Source organism: Giraffa tippelskirchi, chromosome 5 (genome assembly GCF_054371585.1).
Source record: "Giraffa tippelskirchi isolate mGirTip1 chromosome 5, T2T-mGirTip1v1.2.pri, whole genome shotgun sequence".
Classification (NCBI taxonomy): Eukaryota; Metazoa; Chordata; class Mammalia; order Artiodactyla; family Giraffidae; genus Giraffa; species Giraffa tippelskirchi.
In genome coordinates, this window is record NC_137279.1 from 49,907,706 (window position 1) to 49,926,341 (window position 18,636).

The 18,636-nt window shown below is 50.6% G+C and overlaps 2 protein-coding genes across 9 annotated transcripts in view; one reads left to right on the forward strand and one right to left on the reverse strand.

The window, feature by feature from the left end:
- The window catches only part of TMEM63A (transmembrane protein 63A), a 35,332-nt gene extending 31,874 nt beyond the window's left edge, over window positions 1–3,458 (forward strand). For 3 of the 5 annotated variants that reach the window (XM_081491525.1, XM_081491526.1, XM_081491524.1), the window contains 3 exons: window positions 527–642; window positions 996–1,058; window positions 2,490–3,458. In XM_081491525.1, the coding sequence (XP_081347651.1) occupies window positions 527–642; window positions 996–1,058; window positions 2,490–2,654 (344 nt within the window). In that variant the 3' untranslated portion in view covers window positions 2,655–3,458. Of the gene's footprint in view, window positions 1–526; window positions 643–995; window positions 1,059–1,146; window positions 1,351–2,489 lie in introns of those variants that run through there. The other 2 variants (XR_014054041.1, XM_081491527.1) reach the window with 2 other exon arrangements.
- Window positions 3,459–3,948: 490 nt separating this feature from the next.
- The window catches only part of EPHX1 (epoxide hydrolase 1), a 38,363-nt gene continuing 23,675 nt past the window's right edge, over window positions 3,949–18,636 (reverse strand). For 3 of the 4 annotated variants that reach the window (XM_081491530.1, XM_081491528.1, XM_081491529.1), the window contains exons 4-9: window positions 13,154–13,381; window positions 12,464–12,593; window positions 11,743–11,948; window positions 9,120–9,228; window positions 5,078–5,194; window positions 3,949–4,454 (exon numbers count right to left, since the gene is read on the reverse strand). In XM_081491530.1, the coding sequence (XP_081347656.1) occupies window positions 4,253–4,454; window positions 5,078–5,194; window positions 9,120–9,228; window positions 11,743–11,948; window positions 12,464–12,593; window positions 13,154–13,381 (992 nt within the window). In that variant the 3' untranslated portion in view covers window positions 3,949–4,252. The remainder of the gene's footprint in view (window positions 4,455–5,077; window positions 5,195–9,119; window positions 9,229–11,742; window positions 11,949–12,463; window positions 12,594–13,153; window positions 13,382–18,636) is intronic. The other variant, XM_081491531.1, reaches the window with a different exon arrangement.

Genomic DNA, 18,636 nt, shown 5'->3' on the forward strand with positions numbered 1-18,636 from the left:
CAACCCAGTTCCAAGCTCCTGAGGTCAGGTATAAGCTGCGGAAGGCCAGGTCCATTGCCCCAGACAGCCTTACAGGGAAAATGAAGGGACTGGACCAGAGGAGAGAGGGAAGTTTGCGATCAGGGTGTGGATGGGCTCAGGTCCTCACATGTCACAATGTGGAGGAGGTGGGGGCAGGCAGGAGGGAAAATTGCTACTCTTGGGAAAAAGGAAAATGCCGAAGAGATGCCTGACTCTGCTCAGGGCACTGGAGAGTGGAGGGAACCAACCCAGCGAGGAGGTTGGCCCCTTGCCATTGACTTAGTGCCCCAGTGTCCGAAGTTGACCCGGGATAATGGCACCTATTCAGTGCATCACTCTGTGTGCCCCTGGGAGTGCAGACACCATCCCAGCTGCTGGAGACGGTGGGAAGGGGGCAGGAATGATGTCTTCTCTTTTATTTTCGGCCTGAGAGAGAAGCCACACAACAGTTCGTGCAGCAGGTGTGACCACCCTCCTTTCAAGGCTGGCATCCCTTTGTCCCCAGGTCTGAAGGCTCCCCTGACCCTGTTCACCTTCCTGGTGCTGCTGCTCACCATCCTGGTCTGCCTGGCATATACCTGCTTTGGATGTTTCAAGCACCTCAGCCCTCTCAACTACAAGGTAAAGGGCCCCTCCCCTACCGCTGCCCTGCCACAGTCTGGCAGAAGATGGTTGGGTTCATCCTCCAGCCCTCCTCCACCTCTTCCCATATCAACAGATCAGCAGCCCTCTCCAGATTTTATTTATCCATGGCAAAGGCGTGGGTAGTTGGCTGTGATGTGTAGCTTCCCCCCCCCTTCCCTGCTCCCTATGCTGCCTTCCCCTTGCCGCCCCATCCTCTCTTGGGCTGCTGCTGGTAGCTTTGTGCCAGCTGGTACTATTATTCTGGGTGTTAATAGTCTGTTTGTTTAGAGGGTGTTAGTTCAGAAAGATCAGTTTTGTTTATCATTGCAAGTTTTTGCTGTTATCTGCAGACAGAAGAATCGGCGAGTGACAAAGGCAATGAGGCGGGGGCCCACGTACCTCCACCATTGACAGTAAGTGTGTTTCTTACCCGAGCACTGAGCACCTGCACAGGCCCAGCCAGATGGGCCCTGCAAACATGCTTTGATCTTCTCTCTTAAGACAGAAGTCCCCTGATCATGTGGCAGGAGGGTTTCTGAATTAATGTCATTTGAGAAGGAATCCCTGGTCCCTCCGGATGTTTTCTCTCGCATGTGTGAAGCCACATCCATCACTGAGAAGATAATTAGTTTTACCATGATACATACCCATCCCCCTTGGTTTCAGTTCCCTGCTCACTTTCCTTCTCTGCATATTTAATGCTTGGTGAGTTTTTGTTGTTGTTGCTGCTGTTGTTGTTTTATTTTTTCAATTGTCAGATAATTACTTTACAATGTTGTGTTTCTGCTGTACAACAGTGTGCATCAGCTATGAGTATACATATACCCCTTCCCTCTTGAGCCTCCCTCCCACCCCTCATCTCTTTCCTTCTCTGCATGTTTAATGCTTGGGGAGTTTGGGCCTTTACTGAAGGCATTCCGCAAAGCCCTGTGGTTTGATGGTTTATCAGAGCATTTCATCAGCACCTGCCTGTGTGAGGTGCTTCACGAGGCATTAAAAGGGTGTCACACTAACTCCTCTCTGAATTCAATAGATGAGCATGGCACCTGCTTTGGAGGAGGGCACCGTGTTAGAAAGATACCAGGACTCCTTTCTTTCCTGGTTCTCCCTGCCTCCAGCCTCCAGGGTCCTGCTCCTATGGTGGGCTTGGGAAAGAATGGAGCCCCAAGCTCCCAGAGCTGTGACCACCGGCCTGACGGATCGGGCTGGGACTGACCGATAGGGCTAGGACAGTGCCGATCTGGGTCAGTAGCAGTGTTCTTTCCAGTAGCTCCATCCCACGTGTCAGCCACTCTTATCAGTGTCTGTCCTTGGACCAGCCCCGGAGGTTTCAGGAAGATTCATTGCCCAGAGGCACAACTCTTGAGTGTGCCTGGCAGACATGGCAGGTGGTGGATGTAAACCCCTCATTCTCAGCCTGGTTTGGGGCCGGCAGCTGGAGTCGGGGATTGAGAGGAAGCACATCCTGCACAGATTCGCTCAGCTACTCAGAAGTCCCACTGACAGCATTCTAAGCCTGTCCTGTGTCGATAGACCTGATTCCTATAAAAAGTTCCTCTAGAATTGAGGACGTTTTGTCTCCTCTGAGAAAGAGGCGTGCTTTCTTCTCTAGGACCGTGAGAACTATGTGGCTGTGCTTTCTGATTTGCTCTGGCTGCTGGGAGAATGTGCCAGTTGCTATCTTTTAGGTCCTCATGTCCTAAGCTGATGTTGTTTCTTTATGTGTCCTTTATGAGAATTCTGTGTGTCTTCTTGCTGGAGGGATTTGGGACAGCAGAGGGAGAATGGGGTCTGGAATCTCGTGCCCAGCCCTCCCAAGCACTAACACCCCCATTTGTTGGCAGCCCTACGTGCCCCGGATTCTGAACAGCTTGTCCTCAGAGAAAACAGCCCTGTCTCCGCAGCAGCAGACCTACGGTGCCATCAACAACGTCAGCGGGACTGTTGCGGGGCAGTGTCTGGCGCAGAGCCCGGAGGACAGTGTGGCAGCCGCCTACCAGGAGGACTGAGGGCTGGGGAACTGCCGGGCTGGTCCAGGCTTGGGATCCCAGGGAGTTGGGAGGTGAAGAGACACAGGTGGAGAGGCGGCTGGCCCTCGAGCTCAACCAAGTTCAGGACTTCTTTCCACCTGTTTTAAGCACAGCCACTCTAAAGAGATGAAAGCAGAAAGGGCGTCTGGCCCTTGGCTGAGCAGGGAGGGTGGGACCACCATCATATGGGGTTCTTTTGGGAGCAGGTGCAGCCCTGGACTCTCACTTGCTCTCCTGAGGCCCTATTTATTTCCAAGTCCCCCTGCTCCTGCACAAGCGCCCAGCTCTGTGGCTGGGATGATGTCCCTGGTGATTTTTAGCAGGATCATGTGTTGAAACTATGTCCCTCCAACCCATGAGTGTGGTGACAGAATCAAGCAAGAGGGGGCTGCACTGTGTGGAAGACCTTCTCCCTCTGAGTATCCAGACACTGCCCACCCCTCTCTGGTCACACACACACACCACCGATAACCAAAGAGGCTGCAGCGGCAGCCATAGGCCTGAGATGGGTTCCTGATGGTGGTCCAGGTCCATCCCAGCTTCCCCTCGCGGGTACCGGGCCCTTCCCACCCCCACCCCCACCCTGGGAGTGAGTTGCAGGAAGCAGGAGGGGTGTGGGCCAGCGCCAGGCTGCAGCAGGCTCCTCCACATCCCCACCAGGGTCGGGTTTTTTTTTTTTTTTTCCTTTCATGTTGCCAGTGACATGGTGGCTGGGTCAGGGTCACCTGCAGCGGCAGGGACAATGAGGACCACTAATAAAAGTGCCCACTCAGCCAGACTGCAGAGATCCAGCATTCCCCGCCTCTTCACGTTCAGTGCGTGGGGCTCCATATGAAGCCCTTGATTCCATCTGTCTGTTCCCTCCAAAAGGAACAGAGCTCAGGGCCTCCTTGAAGCCAAGAGAGAACTATAGCCACAAAAGGAGGGGCGCAGCGTCTTGCCTTTTCTCTCCCGACTGGACCCCATGGCTGCAATGCTTCTTTGGGCACTTGTTGGAGAAGCCGCCTCCCAACTGCCTCCAGGGGGCGCCAGAGGCACAAGCCAGCGGAGGGTCCCCAGTAATCACTTGGCTTCGCTGCCTCTGCTCTGAGCTGCCCCTGGTGGGGACCCGGATGGGAAGAGTGGCATCTTGGTGCCCCCAACAGTCCATCGTGCCTCCCAGCAAGAGTAGAACGGGACGCCACCCCAGCACAGGCCGCAGGCTTGCCAGCTCGGCAGGAAGGGGCACCCTACGTGGGATCAGGGCTCAGCATGTCACTTGTTCCAGCCACTCTTAGAAGAAAAATCATTTATCATCAAAGCCATGTTGCTTAGCAAGTGCACGGGGAGTTAGCGTGGAAGGGTGAGCCTGGGGTCCCAGCACGGGCAGGGGATGGCAGCAAACACATTCCTGGGAAAAGGGGCATCTCTCCCCACAGGGGACCAGGAATAGGGGGCAGTCTCCCTGCCAGCCGCACTGCTACTGGGAGCTGGTCTGCAAGACCAGGGGCTTCTCTGTAAAAGGGCGGGTGTCAGGAGGGAGCCTGCCATGCTAGGGCAGGGGCTGCCGGGGAGGTGACAGCCAGTCCCTGCCGGGGTCACTGCCGCTCCTGCAGCCCCACGAACTTGCGGATATCCTGGGCAAGCAGCTCTGGCTCCTCAAAGGCAGCAAAGTGGCCCCCGCGGGGCATGTAGGAATAAGAGATGAGTTTCGGGTACTTGGACTTCACCCACTTTTCTGGCAAGTGCATCAGCTCACACGGGAAGGCAGCAAAGCCCGTGGGCACGTACACCTTCAACCTGGAAGAGATGGAGACCTCACTGAGGGGCAGGCCAGGCCGGCTCTCCCACACAGCAGGGGTTCAGGAAGCTGGGGGGAGGGTCAAATTTGCTCAGCCACATGGATCCATAAAAGGACAGACCTAGGTTTTAAGCACCCACCTCAGTTCCAACCCCATAAGGGCCCTCTTTTCTGGAAGGGCTGCCCCAGCTGGAAAGTGTGGCCGAGGTGGGAACAGTCTTCAACTCCCACCTTTGCTCCCTTTTCCCTCTGCTGCTGCCTGAGGGTCTCCCTATGAGATCTGGAAAGGGATCCAGGGAAGTTCCAGAACCATCATGCCACCGAAGGTTAGCCTTGGCCCTGGGGGAGCCCCTGGGGATGTTTGGGGACCAGGCCTGGCAGCAAAGGGAGCTGCTATCTCCCTTCATTAGCTTCTGTCTGTGAGTTAATTCTAAAGAGAGGCCCAACAGCCCTGACCTCCTTTAAATTGTGTTCCTATTCTACATACCTGGTGCGCACCCAAGGCTTGGCTGCACTTTTCCATATGAAATGTCCTCCTTTGAGTCCAAGCAGGCCATCCCCCTGCTCTCTTTCTCAGAGGTACCCTCCCCAGAAGCCCCTTTCTGGGCTCAGCTGGACTTACGTCTCATGCTTATTGACCTGTCCCAGGTTCTCCTTGTAGAAGCGCTGGGAGGAGGTGATGGTGCCTGTTGTCCAGTAGAGCATGATGCCTGTCAGCAGGTCGTCCAGGGAGAACTTCCTGGGAAAGCAGACCGGAAGGCCACTCTCAGTGCCAGGTGCACCTGAGAGCTGCCACTTTCAAGCTATGTGTCGGGTGCTGTGCCCACCTGGCACCCCTCCTCAGGCCTCACTGCCTGCTCAGTGATCTTATTTCTCCCTGTGCCACAGGCAGGCCTGGTCCAGGGTCACCAGTTACCATGACGACAGGTAACGTAGAATGATGACCATGTACAAGGCAGGCTGTCATTCAGCCAACCCCCTCCCTGACCTGCCTGCAGAGGTTCGGGCCAGATGGAAAGAAGCAGGTGTGGTCAACCGAACCAGGGGCTTAGTTGGTCACCGCTGGGTGGTCTGTGGGGAGGGTGATGCAGCCTCTGTTCAGCCCACCCCTGGGCCCTCAGTGCAGGCCCACCTCTGCCCAGTCCTGAGCAGAACCTGGTCTCCGGGCAGGCTTTGGGACCCTGGCACCAGGAGAAGCGGGCAGGGTCAGCAGCTGCTGGGGCATTTGTATTCACCAGCCCCCAGCTTGCCTCCTGCCAAACCCGTGTCACCCCAGGAATGAGCCATGGGCCCTGCAGAGACCCTCCCCCACATACTCAGCACAGGACACCACTTTTCTTCTCCAGCCTGGGAACTGCTGAGCAGGTGAAGCCCACCCAGACTGCAGGGCCCCACACGCCGGGAGGAAATAATCATTTGGTACCTGATGTTGGAGCATGTGGCCTATGGACTCTGGAAAGCTACACACCCTACTCGGCCCACCCGCCCCTTGGGCCCTCGCCCTCTCCCATTGGTGCTGGGCACTCTCAGCCCAGCCTGCGTCCAGAGCCCGGAACTCTCCACAGCCTCCCCCTCTGCCCACATCAGCGGCTGCCACCCATGGGCTGTGCCTTCTGGGCCTCCATTTCCTCACTGCTCTCCCCAACTCAGCTTCCACTCGCTGGCCTCCGTCCTTGTCTCCTGGAATAACCTCCCACCGCCCCCCAGCCCCTCTAGCTTCCCTGACACACACTCACCCCTTCGGTGCCCTCATCCTGGGGGCCCTCTGCCACCTTAAGCCCTCCAACAGACCACAGACCCAAGGGAACTCCAGCACTCCTGACAGCTGCGCTCACCAACCTCAGCTGCCACGTCCTCAAAGGGTCCCGACAGCCGTGTGCCCACCTACAGCCTCCAGCCCACCCACCTTCCTCTGTGAGGAAGTCTCAGTTCGTGGAGCAGCCGTCCCCGCCCCACCTTGGCCCTTCTCTGGTTGATTCCAGATTCGGGGCTCAGGGGGAGCTATTGCTCCCTTGTCCTGAGCCCTAAATCCCTCCATCTGCCTCTTCAGGCCCAAACGTCAGTCACCTCCCACACTGTCCCCAGGCCTTCCCTCCCTCCCTTCCCCTGCCTCCTCCCTCCCGCCCCTGCTCTCTCCCATGCCTCCTCATCCTGCACACCGAACTATCCTTGCCACCCAGGCCTCGTGGGGAGGGTCTTCTCCCTAGGTCTGTCCTCCCAGACTCTCTCTCTTCTGGAGCCAGTAAGGCTCCACCCCTGGACGCTGCTCTGCTGTGCTCTGTCTTGAGGAGATCCACCCCGTGACTCCAACTACCAACTCACCGAGAACACAGTGGAAAGAACTCCTCCGATTTGACCCCTCACCTAAAGCTCCAGATCTGTGAGCCCAGCTACCAAGTGGACACCCCTGCCTGGGCATCCTGCCAGCATCTCCCACTCGGCCTGTCCGTGACAGAAACCAGCTCAGCCGCTCGGCACCCCTTCCAAGCCCGCTGCCCTCGCTCCTGCATTCCCACCCCATCCTGGCTGCCTGGACTAAAGAACATTTGCTGCTCCGCCTGCAGGTCTCCTCAGCTCCAGGCAATGAGCTGAGTTGATTCAGCAGAAGCCAATTTGCCAAAAACGGTCAAAGGTCAGTTGGCTAAATGTACTTGTTTGCTATTTAGATGCAGTTGGTCAATCATATTTTTATCCTCAGAACTGCAATCTAAGGAATGTTCAATTCACCTCTGCCCTGCTCCCAACTAGTGCAGCCTGAGACAGGAGCAGAGAAAGGAGAATCTGAGGGGCACAGGAGGGGGACAGAAGAAGGTATTAATGTTAAATATGAAAATATGGTAAGAAGAGAGGCTTCTCAGAGATAAACAACATCTTCATAAAACACCTTCGTATTCAGGGATTATATTTCTCTTAGCCCTCAGTCCCTTATCTCTGAAATCCTAGATCTCTAGCCACAGCAGCAAGGAGCAGGGATAGAGATAAAATGAACATTTTTGAAACGCAGTTTGATAACAAAATTAAAACCAGTCAATGAAAGCTGAACAGTTACAAGAAGCACTTACCCTTGGGAACTGGCTTTTAGCGAGTTGGCCAAGTGCTTCCACCTCTCCTGCAGCTCCAACCACAGCTTGAAAACTACCACAGCAACCATTTCTACCCTCCTGCAGCTAGCGATCTTTCTAGAACACAGATCTGATCACGTCTGTCCTCTGCTCAAAGCTTTGGTTCTCCAGGCATGCAGGAGCTGCAGGGGGCAGCCGGTGGGCGGTCTGGGTGGCCTCACACAGATTCCAGGTATTCGTGTGCAAGGAGCAGGGCCAGACCCCTTGCCAAGGTGCTCTTAGTGGCATTCCATCAACCCTTGCATGCTGCCCAATGTGGGACTGGGGAGACAGATCCCATGTGAGGCTCTTCAAGGACCCATCTGTAGGTCTGACCCCACTGTATTTGCTCCAGCCAGGGGACAAATAACCCCTTCCAGGTACACCATGCATTTTAATCAAGCCAACCTCTGCTTCTGCTTTTCTCTTTGTCTATATTTCCTTCTTCCACCCTTTCCATGGCAAACTCCTATTCATCCTTTACGGCCCAGATCAAACAGATTCTCCCAGTCATTTCCCCTCCCAGTCATTTCCCCTCCCTGTCTCTTAAACAAAGCTAATCTCCCTTTCTCTGTGCCCCCACAGTCCTTTGCATGTATCTTTAGAGCTCATTTCATCAGACAACTATTTGTGGAGCACCTACTATATGCCCACCTTTATCACCTGGTGGCTGAAATGGTAAAGAACCTGCCTGCAATGCAGGAGACCCGGGTTCGATCCCTGGGTTGGCAAGATCCCCTGTAGAAGGAAATGGCAAACCACTCCAGTATTCTTGCCTGGGAAATTCCATGGACAGAGGAGTCTGGGAGGCTACAGTCCATGGAGTCACAAAGAGTTAGACATGACTGGTGACTTTCACTTCACTTCACTTCACTTAGTACATGCTCAGTGCTGTTTTAGGTGCTGGGCATGGCTTAGACCAAGTCCCTACTTCTGAGGCCAGATCCATATACTCCTTCTCACATATTAGACACTGGTGCTCTGAATGTCTCTGAAGGAATAAAGAAAGGGCTGGGCCCTGGAGCAGGTGGGTCAGGGCCAACCTTGATGAAGCTCGTATCAGGCCAGGGACCTGGGAATCATGCACTGTAGAGGCTGCAGCTATTAAGGTTCCAGGACACAGGATGGCCTCCCCACACTTTCTGTAGCCACCCTGTAGGACCAGCTTCCAAAAATGATGCAGTCATACAGCCATGAAGCCAGGCTTTTCCAGGATTCGGGAGGGAGGGTCCGTGGGCTGCTCTCAAGTCTTAGTGACAAAGAGGCTCTTGTCGCCCTCTGGGCTCCTTGATCCCAGAAGGAGGCTGTTTAGCAAACGGAACCGTCTTGAGCCCTGCATCCTATTTTTGATATCTCCACTGCGTGGCTAGACCTCTCTGGGCCTCAGCTTGCTCATCCAAAAATTGGGGCTGAGCTGGTCACAGGCTGAGGATCTGTGGGACATCTGACAACAGATGGAACTTGCTGACCATCCCACTCAGAGCAACCAGAGATAAAGATGGCGAGGAGGGAGGTGGGTGAGGAAGGTGGGCCGCCAGCAGGCAGGAGAGGATGGGGTCTTACCTCTCTAGGCCTCCATCCTCCAAGTCTCGGAATTCTGAATTGGTCCAGGTAGAAAACTTCTCTAGAATATAAGCGGCCAGTCCCACGGGAGAGTCATTCAGAGCACAGCCTGGAGTGGGAAGAAGCAAGGGAGTGACTCAGGCCTGGGACTAGGGAGCTGGCCAGCAAGAGGGGTAGTGCTGGCCCCACAGAACAGCAGTGTGGACAGGAAGCCCGTGTCAGAGCACAGCTCTGCCCTGACTCTTGGGGTGCTCCTGCACCTCACTTCCTTGACCCTGGGCCTTGCAATCCTTACCTGACAAAAAGGGATTAACACCTCACCCACTACTTCATCGACATCCATATAGTATATGGGCAGCTTCCTTGAAACCAAACAGGCTACGACTCCAGGTTTTGTAGGATCCAAATGAGAAATATATATGAATGCTGTTTTTAAAAAGTGGTTTTTTTTTAAAATTTCTATTCTGTGATTAGTGAAAAGTTAGAAACAACCTAAAAGTCCAAAATAGGGAATCAGTTATAAATAAATATTGATCCACTCATAGACCCAAAGATAAAGCAAGCATTGAAAATGGGATGGATGAGGGCTTCCCTGAATGGTGAAGAATCTGCCTGCCAATGCAGGAGACACGGGTTCCATCTTTGGTCCAGGAAGACCCCACATGCCAAGGAGCAGCTAAGCCTGTGTGCCACAACTGCTGAGCCTGTGCTCTAGAGCAACTACTGCAACTGCAACTACTGAAAGCTGCAACTACTGAGCCCACGTGCCACAGCTCCTGAAGCCCGCACGTCCTAGAGCCTGTGCTCCGTAATAAGAGAAGCCACTGGAACAAGCCTGCACACTGCAACTAGAGAGTAGCCCCCGCTTCCCACAACTAGAGAAAAGCCCGCACAGCAACGAGGACCCAGCACAGCCAAAAACAAATAAAATTGTTTTTTAAAACAGAAATCCTTTTTAAAAATGGCATGGATGGATCTCACAAGCAAAATATTCAGCTAAAGAAGCCAGACTCAAAAGAGCACCTGTTGGAGGACTCCAATGCATATAAAGTATAAAAACCAGCAAAAGCAATCTATCTGTCAGCTCAAGAGGGTGGCTGCCCTGGGCGTGGGGGGCAGTAACCAGAAGTGGGTGCAGGGGGCTTCTGGGGTGGTGGGTCATGCTCTGTTTCTTAAATGAATGCTGGTTGTATGGACAGATTCCATTTGTGAAAATTCATCAATCAAAGTGTTAGCCAGTTCTTCTGAAGGCCTGGGAGAGGAAAGGTAGGGAAGGACAAGAGGTTATAGGCAATTGTCTTTTCTGTTTTGTGCTTTTTTGCATCTTTCAATTTTTTAACCCACCCGCCCCGAGTGGGTTACTTTTATAATCAGAGGGAGAAAACTGGTTCTATAAAACACTGTTCTTATTACCATGAGCTACCTAAGATGTGTGATTATGGACTGTCATGGTAACTCTAAAAGACCATGGGCAAAACAGTTCCTGGGTGTCCTCTAAGTGGGGTTCAAGGAGTTTCTAGTGGACCCTTCTGGCATCATATGATTGTAAAGGGGGCCTTTCTTTCCTTGTTTTACAGATATTTTACAGGTCTATAAATTGTTCAAAACTAATAGTAATGCAAGTGATTATGGTTCATAGAGAAGCAAGTGAATTTTGTCCAGAGGGTAGATCCTACAGATTCTCATCACAAGGTTAAAAAAATTTATTTTTTTAATCTAAATGAGATGTTGGATGTTAACTTATTGTGGCAATCATTTTACAGAAGACGTAAGTCAAGTCATTATGCTGTATACCTTAAATGTATACAGTGCTATATGTCAATTATAGCTCAATAAAACTGAAAAAAAAAAACCATCCAGTGGAGATTATTGATTGGAGGTTGGAGATCAAACCAGCCAGTGGAGATACTTGATTATTACCCTGTAGATTTTGACAAGTTTTGTGTCTATTAGCAAATTTATTTTAGTGTTCCTAAATGCCTTGAACTGTTGTACTTTACATTTTACTAGTTGTTTTAATTAATGAGTTAAATAAAATTTTGACATGTGCTCATTTTTTATTTTTATGATTTTATCTTTAAAAATGTTTTGTTTTTTTGGAATTTGGAAATTACTTTATTGATGAAAATACGTAGTATGCCCCTCCAAAAAAGTATAGCTATATGATTGGTGCCTTAAAAAAAATATTATCCCTTAACAGGGCCCTGATGGCAGAAGCTCCATCCATGCTGTCTTCCCTCACTGAATTGGGGCGCTCCCCCAGGCCCTGGGGCACCCCTCTCTTCCCACAGTCCCAGAATTGATAAACACTAGGCTTTGTCTTACCCCCTCCTCTGTCCATCGCTATGCTTCTCCCTGTAGGACTCATGGGTGGAGGGACCAGGGGTCAAAGTCACTAGGAACACTGATTCTGCTCAGTGGAGCTGTTCAGGAATTTGATGGCCAGGCAGCGTAAGGGTGGAAAGAGCTCTGACTCCCTCACAAGAGGTTTTCACCCCATGAGCAGTGTTGCTAGGGTAGGTGAGGCTTCCCCCGCTGGTTGGGAGCCTTGCTGAATGGATTGGATGTAACCTCACCCCGACCCCCCACTGCTGAGCCAGGTGCCTTCCGCCTGCGCACTCACCCACGGTGTCCGGCTTGGTGCTCTGGATATGCAAGTAGCCGCTCTCCCTCAGTAAGCTGAAGAAGATCTTCTTAAAGGGGTATATCAGCTCCATGTCTCTCTCGGTATAACCGAAAAGCCCCCCGAAACACCGTCCCAGAGGAAGGGTCAGGGTGTAGAAATTTCTTAAAATCAAAGCCATGTTCAAGTGCAGGCCCTTCACGTGGCTGGGGGCAGAGAAGGGCCAGGTGAGCCTGGGTGCCATCAAGGATGGGGAAGTGGAGGGGGGAGATGGAGGAGGGGAGCACAGGGCCAGCCCCCCATCAGCATCTGCCCCCTCAGGTGACCACATGAGGTGAAGGAGCAGGCTGGGGAGAAAATACAGATTCTACAAAGTTCTGGTCAGCTCTCTCCCAGGACTTGGTCCATCAGAAAGGTCTACTCCCTGACTTTCCCTCTCCTCTAGCTGGCCCTCCTTGCCTGGGCAATTGGCCCAGAGTCACCAGTCCTGTGTGACACCAAAGGGAGGGGGGATCCGTGTTGAACTGCCCCAGGCAGAGCTGAGTGCCCCCAGGGGACCCTCCCTTATCTCCTCTGGGCCCACAAACATCCTGCCCACGTGGCCCCTGTGCCAAGCCTCAGACACTATGCCCAACCTTCCTCCCTACCCAGACATTCACCTCGCACGGGCTGTGCACACACACCTGCACACACACACACAATGCCTGACAGCCACCCTCACCTGGGCACCAGCTGGGCCATGTTGGTGCAGATCAGGGCCCCCCAGTCCCCGCCTTGAATATAGAATTTCTGGAAGCCCAACCGCAGCATCAGCTTATAAAAGATCCTGGCAGTGGCCACTGAGTTGAAGCCTGGTTGTGAAGGGGAGAGAAGAATAACGGGAGGTCAGGCCTTTGGTCCTGCCAGCGACCTTTACGATTTCTCACCCACCCCAACCTGCCCTAGGCTGAGGGGAGAGCAGCTCAGAGTGGGTGAGAAGGAATCCTGGGGCCCAAGGGTGGGGTGCCCAGTGCCCAGAGACAGTGCACCTGGTTCTGACCTTAGTGCAGGAGACAGTGAGGCCAGCCCTGCTGAGGGTCCATGGGCCCACACTGTGTGCAGCGCTTAGTCAGCCTTGCTGGCCTGGAATAACACCAAGTCCACACATGGACCCGCCCCTAGTGGGCAGCTCCCAAGGACACGAGAATCCAGGCCCTGAGCCCACTCTGGACAGTCATGACTCTGCCTGGTCCCCGGCCCACTACGCCTCTCAGATCCTGAGAAGACACACTGGCGCTTTGGCAATCAAATCATCCCCATTGCTTCTTTTTCCTCAGGTCTCAGACCCTCCCCGCTCCCCAGCTCCCTCAGGCTCGAAAGGAAGCTGGCTCCCCACCCTGGGGCAGGTGCCCGGCCCGCAGCAGCCCCGTACCTTTCTTGGAGGATGACTCGGAGAAGCCATAGCCAGGAATGGAGGGACAGATGACTTCAAAAACATGCTCATCACTCAGGCCATGGTTCTTGGGGTCAGTCAGGAGCGGGATGATCTTATAAAACTCGTAGAAGGAGCCAGGCCAGCCGTGTACCATCAGCAAGGGCTTTGGGGTTTGGCCGGAGGGGAGGTTGGGGGGCTTCACGTGGATGAAGTGGATGTCCAGCCCTGGGGGCACAGAACACAGTCAGGGCTGGGGGAGAGGGCCCTGTGGTGGGAGAGGCTGCAGTCACAGCTCTCAGGGTAGCTAGTCAGGCTTTGTACCCGCCTGAGTGGGACCATGGTGCTGCCACCCCGGGTGCCCCATGGTACTGACCACAGTCACCACCAGCAGTGCTGGTTGAGCGCTTACACTGAGCTCCAGACCCCCCAGGGAGCTTACCCAGCCTTCACAGCCACCTGCAAGTGATGGACTACTGTGCCCCTGCAGGTGAGAACGTGAGCTGTCTGTGAGGCCGGGCCAGGCTGCTCTGCTGTATTCTCAGAGACTAGAACCAGTCCTGGCTCGTGGCAATGCTCAACGTATTCACTGTTTAATAATTTACAAACTGTGGGGGGTGAGGAAGCCCTATATATCCAGCAGTAGCTGCTGCTGCTGCTAAGTCGCTTCAGTCGTGTCTGACTCTGTGCAACCCCATAGACGGCAGCCCACCAGGATCCCCTGTCCCTGGGATTCTCCAGGCAAGAACACTGGAGTGGGTTGCCATTTCCTTCTCCAATGCATGAAAGTGAAAAGTGAAAGTGAAGCCGCTCAGTCGTGTCCGACTCTTCCGCGACCCCATGGACTGCAGCCTACCAGGCTCCTCCGTCCACGGGATTTTCCAGGCAAGAGTACTGGAGTGAGTTGCCATTGCCTTCTCCGATCCAGCAGTAGAGAATGAAACAAATTATAGTTTAACAGTACACTGTAAGGGACTTTCCAGGTGACGCTAGTGGTAAAGAATCTGCCTGCCAACGCAGGAGATGCAAGAGACACGGGACGGGACGATCCCCTGGAGGAGGAAATGGCACCCCACTCCAGTATTCTTGCCTGGAAAAAACCCATGGACAGAGGAGTCTGGTGGGCCACAGTCCACAGGGTTGCAAAGAGTCAGACATAACTGAGCTATGATCACACAGTACCCTGTAATACAGTAGAGTCATCTAAAATGACAGTGTCCATGTGCATTGAATTTGGAAATCAGTCCTGTATATGCTGCTAAGTGGTAGAAGCAAACTATGAAGCCAGATCCATTGTATGACCCAATTTCTGTAAATAGTTACATGTATGGATATATTTACACGGTGTGTACAGGAATTTTAAAGTCTGAAAAGATAAACTACAAAAATGTAAAAAGTAGTCCTTTCTGAGCAATAGAATTTCAAGCAAATTATTGTCTTTTTTGTGGCTGTATGAATTTAAAAATTTTTCTATGATGGACATATGCATAACTTTTTTTTAAAGTGGAGAAAATTTTTTTAAGGTAGAGTGCTGGGCATTGAAACAGCACCCTGCCCAAGGATGGGTGAATGGATTCCAGGGCCCCCTGGAGTCCCTTTGAGAATAGTCTCTCTTCCCAAGCAAGTGGGCGTTCATAGCAAACACAGCCAGGGAGGCTGTCACACCTCCACCATGAGGGCTGGCATTGACAGCGAGGACTGTGCTTTATTCACTGTACAAATAATACATGCTTTCTGTAGAAAACAGAAAACAAAGATAAATCAAAAGCGGGGGGGAGGGAATCACATGTAATCTCATGATCTGAAGAGAACATTGTGTTACTCGTCCAACTTTTTAAAATAATTTTTTTATTTGGGGACAATTTTAGATATATAGAAAAATAGTGGAGCTAGTACTGGAAGTTCCCATATACCCATACTTAGTCTCCCCTGCTATTAACATCTCGTGTTAGGATGTACATTTATTATAATGCATGAACCAGCACTGGTATATTAATAACTAAAAGTTCATACTTTATGTATTCAGATTTCCTTCATTTTTTTTTTTTAAAGTTTTAAGTTTTTAAATGTTATGGTGGTAAGAACATTTAACATGAGACCTGTTGTCTTCACAAAGTTTTTTTTTGCCTTTTTTTCCACATAGTTTTAAGTGTGTTGTACAGCGTACAGTATTGTTATCTATAGGTACAATGTCACTCAGTGGATCCTTAGAACTTGTGTGTGCGTCCAGTCACTGAGTTGTGTCCAACTCTTTTGAGACCCCATGGACTGTAGCCCGCCAGGTTCCTCTGTCCATGGGTTGCCATTTCCTTCTCTGTACTTAGAACTTACTCGTCTTGGATAACTGAAACTTTATATCCGGTAATTAGTAATTCTATAGTTCCCCACCTCCCAGCCCTTGGCAACCACCATCCTACTCTCTGCTTCTAGGAGTGTGACAATTTTAGATACCTCACATAAGTGGAATTGTGCAATCTTTGCTCCTTCTGTGATTGGCTTATTTCACTTATCGTAATGTCCTTGAGGTTGGTCCATGTCATCACATCTTATAAGATTTCTTTCTTTTTAAAGACTGAATAATACTGGTACATACACACATACAATGGAGTATTACTCAGATTTCCTTAGTTTTTACCCAGTGTCCTTTTTCTAGTCCAGGATCCTATCCAGGACACCACGTTACATTTAGCTGTCATGTCTCCTTAGGCTCCTCTTTGGCTGTGACAGTTTCATACATTTTTAAAACCAGAGAACATAACTTTTTTTTAACAAAAATAGAACCCTACATACATTCTATTTTGGAACATGATTTTTTTTTTTTTCACTTAACAATATATTCTGGTGTCCTTCTATGCTGCTAAATTTACTCCTAAAGTTGATTTTAGTAGTTAATGTTAACTCCTTTGGAACACACAGCATGGTGTGAGATTATTTTTGATTCAAATTCTATCACATTATCATTTGAGTTTAAAATTAGAAAAAACACACATATGCATCCACACTGTACAGCAGCGTATACGCAGGCGATCCCTGGAAGCATGTTGTTTAACAGAAGCAGATGCTGTCCCAGGGGAGGGACAAGAGGGAGACTGTGTCTCCTTCTGTACTTTTTGAATTTTAAATACTGAAATTTTAAAAACTAAAAGAAAAAGTTAAAATTTGCCCTACAGGTCCTTCTTCCCTTGGGGTGAAAATGCTCTCTTGGTCGCCCTATGGATCTGTGGTGCCTGTAGGGTCTCTGTGCCCAGGCTGATGGGTCAGAATTGAGGAGACAAACTGGGCTCAGAGGGCAGCCATGGGCTTGGTGAGGGGAGAGGGCAATGGAGAGCAGTTGGTCACAGCCAAGGGCCAGTGCCAAAATACTGGCCACAGGTGAAGGAGGAGGCAACAGGCTGGGAGACCAGAGAGCTGAGTTCCAGCCCTGAACCTCCACTTCCCTGTGACTCACGTGACTACCTGCTCCCGCTGGGAGGTGCTGGGCTTCCCAGAGGCCTGTGTGTGTGTGTGTGTGTGTGTGTGTGTGTGTGTGTGTGTGTGTGTGTGTGTGTGTGTGTGTGTGTGCGCAAGTCGCTTTGGTCGTGTCTGACTTTTTGCAACCTTATAGGCTGTAGCCCGCCAGGCTTCTCTGTCCATGAGATTCTCCAGGCAAGAATACTAGAGTGGGTTGCCATGCCCTCCTCCAGGGGATCTTCCTGACCCAAGGATCAAATCTGAGGCTTGGCAGGTGGATTCTTTACCACTAGTGCCACCTGGGAAGCCCCCGAAATCCCTGCATGTCTCAGACTCTCTGAGAACAGAGAGTGATCTGTAGCAGGAAGTCCAGGACATGGCCTGGAGCCAGAAGCTTGTCACAGTACAGGGAAGTGGCGGGGACAAGACGGCAGAATAAGGAGGCTAGTGGGGATGAGGAGAGAATGTCGAGGAGAGGTCAGAGATTGAGCCGTGAGTAGCCGGGAGCACAGGGGTCAGTGCGGGAACAGAAAGGACCCTGAAAGGGCCTAAACGTGAGGGAGGAGGATGGCAGCAGAGAGAGTGAGAAGGGAGGTCCTCTTGGGCGAATTTCAGGCCAGGGAGTCAGGAAAAGAGACACACTGACACAAACACATACATACATACAATATATATGTGAGCAGTTAGAATTTTCAATTTTATACGTATTCCTTGAGTGGAAAATTAGGAATCTGGGCAATTTCGACCCTTTTCACCCTTGGGAAGGTAAATTTAACTTCTCTGAATTTTTTTTTTAAAGATAAACTTATATGGTACAACTGCTATGGAAAACAGTATAATAGTTCCCTCTAAAATTAAGCATAGAATTACTAGTTGACTCAGCAACTTCACTTCTGGGTATATACCCAAAGAGCAGAAAACAGGAGCATAAACAGATATTTGTACATTCATAATCACAGCAATATTTTTCACAATAGCTAAAAAGCAGAAGCAACTTAAGTGTCCATTGACGGATGACAATGTGTACCATTATTCAAAATGTACCATTATTCAGCCTTATGAAATTCTGACACATGTTACAATATGGATGAACCTTGAGGACATTATGCTAAGTGCAATAAGCCAGTCAAAAGGACAAATATCATATGATTCCACTCATACAAGGTCCTTAGATTCAGAATTCATATTTAAGTTTACAGACACAGAAAGCAGAATGGTAGTTTTCAGAAGCTAGGGAGAGGGAGAGAAACAGGAGTTAGAGCTGAATGACAGTTTCAGTTTTTGCAAAATAAAAAAAGTTCTGAAGACAGATGGAGGTGCTGGCTGGATAACAATATAAAAGTACTTAATCCACTGTGGCATTACAGGTAACAAGGTACACTTAATGCTTTCAATGGTCAACTTTATATTATGTATATTTTACTATGTGGGTGTGCTCAGTCGAGTCTGGCTCTTTGAGACCCTATGGACAATAGCCCGCCAGGCTCCTCTGTCCATGGGATTTTCCAGGCAAGAATACCAGAATGGGTTGCCATTTCCCACTCCAGGGGAATATTTTACTATAATTTAAAACAAATAGATAAATTTGCACAAATTAATAGCATGAGTCTTAAACATTTTTATATCTGATTCTAAATCTGTGTTGGGCTAAAAATATACTTTTCCATTATGGAAACTATTATCCCAAATTAACTTAGGTTACCTTTCCAAGAATATTTTGAAGATAGCTTCCCTTCCAGGTGAAGGTGGGTGACAACCTATGATACTGTTGGGACAGGAGGTCTTAAGCTGCAGAGACAGGACAGTTTTTATTCAAACCTTGACTGACAGCTTGAGCACCCTTGAACAGTCACAATATCATAGACTCCAAGGCCTCAAGGAGGGGCTGAGATGACTGAGGCCATGCCCAGATCTAGGTCTCATCTCCATCCTCTCAAAGATTGTTCATCATTTAACTGGATTGTGCAATTCTTTGGTTTTAAATTTATTTATATGTTTTCCCATTTAGCTCAAAAGACCATTGGATTTGTTGG